The sequence below is a fragment of the Chiloscyllium plagiosum genome, chromosome 20 (assembly GCF_004010195.1).
Source record: "Chiloscyllium plagiosum isolate BGI_BamShark_2017 chromosome 20, ASM401019v2, whole genome shotgun sequence".
NCBI classification, from domain to species: Eukaryota; Metazoa; Chordata; class Chondrichthyes; order Orectolobiformes; family Hemiscylliidae; genus Chiloscyllium; species Chiloscyllium plagiosum.
This window is the reverse complement of record NC_057729.1, coordinates 43899365-43906790: the sequence shown is the minus strand read 5'-3', so window position 1 is coordinate 43906790 and position 7426 is coordinate 43899365. Positions and strand designations below refer to the sequence as shown.

The 7426-nt window shown below is 41.5% G+C and overlaps 1 protein-coding gene across 3 annotated transcripts in view; it reads left to right on the top strand.

Annotated features, from left to right (window-relative positions):
- LOC122560219 (uncharacterized protein SCO4629-like) overlaps nt 1-7426 on the top strand; it is a 38691-nt gene that overhangs the window by 21118 nt on the left and 10147 nt on the right. For all 3 annotated transcript variants that reach the window (XM_043710650.1, XM_043710651.1, XM_043710652.1), the window contains exon 4: nt 2435-2587. In XM_043710650.1, coding sequence (XP_043566585.1) covers nt 2435-2587 — 153 coding nt within the window. The remainder of the gene's footprint in view (nt 1-2434; nt 2588-7426) is intronic.

The following is a 7426-nucleotide window of genomic DNA, read 5'->3' as shown; positions in this document are numbered from 1 at the left end:
AAAACTTTGATGGATGTGGAAAGCTCCTTTGGGGCCTTGGATGGAGGTGAGGGAGGAGGTGTGGGCGCAGGTTTTGCAATTCCTGTGGTGGCAGGAGAGGGTGCCAGGATGGGAGGGTGGGTTGTAGGGGGGTCTGGACCTGACTAGGTAGTCACGGAGGGAATGGTCTTTGCAGAAAGCAGAAAGGGGTGGGGAGAGAAGTATATCTCTGGTGGTGGGGTCTGTTTGGAGGTGGCGGAAATGTCATCGGATGATGAGGTTTATGCAAAGGTTGGTGGGGTGGAAAGAGAGGACAAGGGGGGTTCTGTCCTTGTTACGGTTGGGGGGGTGGGGTTTGAGGGCGGAGGGGCAGGATGTGGATGAGATGCGTTGGAGGGCATCTTCAACCACGTGAGAAGGGAAATTGCGATCTCTAAATAAGAAGGCCATTTGGTGTGTTCTGTGGTGGAACTGGTCCTCCTGGGAGCAGATACAGTGGAGGCAGAGGAATTGGGAATAGAGTATGGCATTTTTGCAGGAAGTACGGTGGGAAGAGGTGTAGTCCAGATAGCTGTGGGAGTCGGTGGGTTTGTAAAATTTGCCTAGAGAAACTCAGCAGGTCTGGCAGAATTAACTTTGCGAGTCCAGTGACCCTTCTTTAGAATTGAAGAACTGAAGTTCTGAACAAGAGTCACTGGAGTCAAAACATTAACTTTACTTCCTCTCCACAGATGCTGCCAGACCTGCTGATTTTCTCCAGCAGTTCTTGCTTTTGTTTCACAAAAGGGTCAAAAGCTTCACAAATGTTATCCTATTGGACTCTTCACATTTTTGTGAAGAAGATAATAAATTCACTTTATCAATTATATTCAAAATTAACACAATTAATAAATAAGCTAAGAAGATTAAGGTATACTGGGTTTTGTCAAATAGGCCAAAAAGAATGCAAGAGTTTATTCTGAACATAATTAATGTTACATTTATGATGAAGCCTTGGTGAATTATTTAGGTATACACTTTAGCTCAGCAGTAGCTGTCTTCTCTGAGGAAGGAAGTTATGGGTTGATGTCCTACCTCAAAAAGTGCAGTATATAACCTCGGCAGGCACTTCTATGCACTACTGAGGGACAGCTGCACTGTCTGAAGTGCTATGCTTAAATTTAAACAGAACATTTCTATTCCATCTTAAGTGGATGGAAGAGATCCCATGAACTATTTAAAAAAAAGAAATGTAGTGTTATTTTAATGCCGTGGCCAGTATTTAGCTCTCAACAATATCAAAACAAATCTGTTTATTCATTCCTTTGTTGTGTGTGGGAAATTGCTGTGCACAAATTAATAGATGCATTGCCCAATATTATAGATGTCACTACATTTCAAAAGAATGCCATTGGTTGTAAAGCAGTTCAGGATGTCCTCTTGTACTAATGAGGACCAATAAATGGATAGTTCTGTTTTACTGTTTTTGTGGATTCCATTTTTATTGTTTCAGAATATATTTGTCGTTGCAAATTTATAATCAATCCCATTGAGAACAATATGCATTAATAATATGATTTTAAATTGTAAACAATATTTGCATTGATAGAGGCAGGTAGCACAAACAAAATTAAAATTAAAATTGTTTATATAAGATATTTTAATAACAGAAAATTGTTTAAATATTTCGTTTACAGTTATGAGGGTGAGTAAATCTGTTGAATGACTTTCTGCCTTATTAAGCTCCAGTGAAGCAGTTTAACATAGAAACATAGAAGATAGAAGCAGGAGGAGGCCATTCGGCTCTTCGAGCCTGCTCTGCCATTTATCATGATAATGGCTGATTATCCAACTCAATGGCCTAATCCTGCTTTCTCCCATAATCTTTGGTCCCATTCGCCCCAATTGCTATATCTAGCCACACTTTGAATACATTCAATGTTTTGGCATCAACTATTTCCTGTGACAATGAATTCCACAGACCCACCACTTTTGTGATGTTTCATCTGTTAAAGTAAATTCAAGTTGATTCTGTTGTTGATATAACTCAGATATTCAGTACATTCTATAAAATATGCTTCATTATTAACACTGGAATTCAGGTACCACTGCTTTTATTCATTTATACTTAGAATTGTTACAGCAGAGAAGAAGGCCAGTTAATTTGTGTCTTTACTGTCTCTTCCAACAATCAGTTTACATAATGCCTGACCTCTCCCCATATTTTCTACACGCCCCTTCTCCAGGTATTTAGAATATTCCAAACATGTATAAACATTTACAGCACAGAAAGAGGTTACTCTGCCCATCACATCTGTGGCTACTTGAAATATAGTTTTAAACTTTTAAAAAATTATTGTTACAGTAACAGTGATGTTAACTGATGAATAATGCAGCCATCTATTTCCTTCTTGTTAATGACATTTCGAAACTCATTCCTCTTACTTGTTATCATAAATATGATTTTTAAAAACAGGAGTGTGGCATCAATCAGAGGCAGATGTTTTTGCTGAAACTGCCACTAAATTAGGTGTGCCAGCTGACAAGATCATACTGGAGAAAAAAGCCACTAATACGGGCGAGAATATAAGGTTTGCATATCAAACTCTGAAGGACAACAACATTCCAGGTACAGAACAGCCTGACCATTTATTATTCAGTACATATTTCTTGTGGAGATTGAGTGATACAATGATTCAATGCTATCCTTTCAATGGCCAGGAATTCCAGATCAAATGTAGACAGACTGTTGAGATGATGTCTCCTCATTCTGATGACTCTAAGGACTCTATATGGAATGAACTGGTGCAGTCTCTTCCATCTCGGAATTAAACAAAGTTCAAATTGTCAAACTGGTAGGATTTGAACTCACATCTCTTTGGATGATTGGATGAATAGTCCAGCAGCTTAGTCTAGTTACCTCACCCATGACACTGCTGAACCTGGAGAAAGTCAACCATATTTTGACCTAAATTATTACCAAATGTGGTTTTGTAAGGGGAAATGGATCGTAAGGGAAGAGTAGTTCAGGCCATTGGTGAGACACACCTGGATAACATGTAATTATTAAAAGAGTCATAGAGATGTACAGCACGGAAACAGACCCTTTGGTCCAACTTGTCCACGCCGACCAGATGTTTAGGGTGAGAGGGGAAAGATATAAAAGGGACCTAAGGGGCAACTTTTTCACATAGAGGGTGGTGTGTGTATAGAATGAGCTGCCAGAGGAATTAGTGGAGGCTGGTACAATTACAGCATCTAAAAAGCATTTGGATGGGTACATGAATAGGAAAGGTTTAGAGGGATATGGGCCAAGTGCTGGCAAATGGAACTGGATTAGGTTATGACATCTGGTCGGCGTGGACAAGTTGGACCAAAGGGCCTGTTTCCGTGCTGTACATCTCTATGACTGTGTCTCACCAATGGCCTGAACTACTCTTCCCTTACGATCCATTTCCCCTTACAAAACCACATTTGGTAATAATTTAGGTCAAAATATGGTTGACTTTCTCCAGGTTCAGCAGTGTCATGGGTGAGGTAACTAGACTAAGCTGCTGGACTATTCATCCAATCATCCAAAGAGATGTGAGTTCAAATCCTATCATGATCTTATAAACTTCTATAAGGTCACCTCTCAGCCTCAGACGCTCCAGGGAAAACAGCCCCAGCCTATTCAGCCTCCACCTTTAGCTCAAATCCTCCAACCCTGGCAACATCCTTGTAAATCATTTCTGAGCCCTTTCAAGTTTTCACAACACCCTTCCAATAGGAAGGAGACTAGAATCGCATGTAATATTCCAACGGTGACCTAACCAATATCCTGTACAGCTGCAACATGACCTCCCAACTCCTATAACTCAATGCTCTGACCAATAAAAGAAAGCATAGCAAAGGCCTTCTTCACTATCCTATCTACCTGCGACTCTACTTTCAAAGAACTATGAACCTGCACTCTCTTTGTTCAGCAACATTCGCCTGCACATTACCAAAGTGTACAAGTCTTTCTCTGATTTGCTTTTCCAAAATTCAGCACCTCCCATTTATCTAAATTAAACTCCATTTGCCACTCCTCAGCCCATTGGTCCATCTGATCAAGATCCAGTTGTAATCTGAGGTAACATTCTTCGCTGTCTACTACACCTCCAATTTTGGTGTCATCTGCAAACTTACTAACTATACCTCCTATATTCACATCCAAATCATTTATAAGTGACGCAAAGCAGTGGACCCAGCACCGATCCTTGTGGCACACCACTGGTCACAGGTCTCCAGTCTGAAAAACAACCCTCCACCACCCTCTGTCTTCTACCATCGAGCCAGTTCAAGAGGGGCACACTGTCATAAGGGACAAGTCAGGGAAGGTTCAATAAGTTGGTTTCTGGGATGAAGTGGTTGATAGATGAAGAAAGTTGAACACATTGGACCTTCACTTGGAGGGGAAAATAGAACTAGGGGAAACATTTTGAGAATAAGGGGTTTATTCTCATTTAAGATGGAGGAGAGGAGGACTTAATCTTCAATCCTCTTTCACAGAAAGTTGTGGATTCTAAATCATAGAATCATAGAGTTTTACAGGACAGAAGGAGGCCATTTGACACATCCAATCTGTACTGGCTCTTGAAATAGCTACTGATCTTGTCCCATTCTCCATCTCCTTAGCCCTCTAAATTCATCACTTCCAAATATATGTCTAGCTCTCATTTTAAACCTCATGGTTGAATGTATTCAATGTTGAGTTAGATTTTTTGATCATCAAGCGATTCAGGTCAACAGGAAAGCAGAGTTGAAGGCTTGGTCGGGTTATCCATAACAACATAAGAAGTAGAAACAAGTGTAAACTATTTGGCCCCTCAAGCCTGTTCCACCACTCAATAAGATTGTAGCTGATTTTATTTAATAATGGAACAGGGTTGAAGTGTCTAATATCATATTTGAGATCCAAGTAAATGAATAATATGTCCAAAATCACTCCAAGGTTGCCTGGTATAAGATATTACAGAGGTAAAGTAGAAAAAGAATCTGCTGAGATGAAGTTTTAGGCCACATTTTCTCTGTCAGCTGTCAGAATCAGAATTGTCAATCCTTTCCCATTGAAGAATTTGTTTACAATTCCGTATCTGGAGCACTTAAAAATGAAATTGTCCCTAATTACTGAAGAAGAAAAGTAGGAGCTCAGTTTTGTTGAAACAAAGGCAAACTACTGCAGAGGTTGGAAATCTGGAACAAAAAGAGATAATACTGGAAATAATGAGCAGGTCAGGCAGCATCTGCGGAGAGAGCAATCAAGTTAACATTTCGCATTGACAACCCTTCAAGGGAAGATAGAAAGTAAATTACTGAAAAAACTGTGAAGATCTCTTCCATTTGCTTATGGTCCCTATCTTTGAATCTTAATTTCAATGATTGTTGAAATCTGGAATCCTTTTGCGGACAGGATTTGAAGTGTTGTCAAGTGCACTTGAATGAGTGCAGTGAAAAGCTTGAAATGTCACCTCTCAGCGCCATCTTAGGTACAGGGTACCTAGGTACAGATAGTGTTGTTACAGAGTGAAAAACATTGATTGCATGGGAACGGTTGAAAAATTCCAGAATGATAGTAAGTGACCATAAATACTTAAGTTCCGGTCTGTGCCCACCAGGCCCAGACCATGAAGCCACGGTGCCTCCATGTACCAGCCTCCATCCAGGACTCGCTCTGCCACCACTCTGGGACCTGGCCCGTTCAGTCTGCTCCACCGTGGGACTCCTCCGTTCACTCCGCTCCACAGTGGGACTCCCCCGTACTCTCTGCTTTGCCGTGGGACTCGGCCTGTTCATTCCGCTCTGCTGTGGGAAAATGAAGAAGGGTTTTTCCTGAAGAAGGGCTCATGCCCGAAACGTTGATTTTCCTGCTCCTTGGAGGCTGCCTGACCTGCTGCGCTTTTCCAGCAACACATTTTCAGCTCTAGACAACAACAAGGACTTGGTACTGGATCAGTGGTGCTGGAAGAGCACAGCAATTCAGGCAGCATCCGACGAGCAGCAAAATTGACGCCCTGAAGAATCTCTGAAGAGCAGAAATAAAGAAAGAAATGGGAAAGGGATTGGCGCACAGAGGAACTCCAACTGGAGCATCCGACTGTGCTGCCATCTTGCCAGAAGTTCTCTGTTCTTGACCAACTTTCAAGATTAAGTTGTTGTTGGCTTGGTGGCATGTTAGGGAAAGTGGTTGCAAAATTCAAGCCTCAGTTGGTGTGAGGAAGGGATTGTAATAACACAGAGAGAGACATAGATGAAGGAAAAACCTCATTTAAAAATGCATCATTTGGACTGTACTGGCAATTAAAAATTGTAATGCACTAATTTGATGAAAGACATAATTCTAAGTACAATTCCTAATTTTCGTGAGAGAATTGTGATTTTCTTTCCATTTGCTTTACTCTTTTAAACTTTGTTCCTCAAAATGCAACACACTACCTAGTGGGAACATTCTGCAAAAACAGCCCCTGCTGCATCAGGAAGTTAATCTTTCTTTTTCTCTATCTAGAAGACCCTGTGCCTGCTCTGAGTGAGATTATCAATTAGCACTCAATTAGAGTTTTGCATTCAGCCCCATGCCCTGGGGCTGCTGAGAGCGAAGGAGTGTGTGGACAAGGTCAGCAATGTTCTCATGGATTTGCTCGTGGACTAAAACAACACTTTACATTTTTCAGACGTATGTGTCCCATTAAATAGGAGGAAGTGGAGGGAGGTGCGGGGTGGGGGCAGTGGAATTTGGGCGCCTGGCTATCCACTTTTTTCTTCATTCCTCTCCATGTCCAGGTGGCCCTGAGAAAGAAATGTGAGGTGATGAAAATTGACCACACAGGTGCTGCTGGGAACAGAGTCTCTTCTAAGCTTTGGTGGCAACATCATGATTCAATTGGGAAAGTTCCATTTGCTTGGATCGCATTACTTTTAATTTGATTGGAACATATATTTATTTCCAATATTAATGGTCCCCTAAAAGGAGCCTGTATTATGATGATACTGTAGACCTTTAAGTAACTATTTGGAGAGCACTCACACAAACCCACTTCATAAAGTTTGTTGCACAGTTGGAACAAGTTCAGAAATAAAAAGCTAGCGTCTAATGCAATAACCCACCTAGTTTGCAAGCTCTCAGCATTGCTTAATTAATGGATCCATTCCTCATTCCCAGTGGAAGGATAAACAGAACAAGAACAAAGACTGACAGCAAATACCTCACCTAGACAACAACGAGGAGAAAGTGAGGACTGCAGATGCTGGAATCAGAGCTGAAAATGTGTTGCTGGAAAAGCGCAGCAGGTCAGACAGCATCCAAGGAGCAGGAGAATCGACGTTTCTGGCATGAGCCCTTCTTCAGGAAAATGAAGAAGGGTTTTTCCTGAAGAAGGGCTCATGCCCGAAACGTTGACTCTCCTGCTCCTTGGATGCTGCCTGACCTGCTGCGCTTTTCCAGCAACAC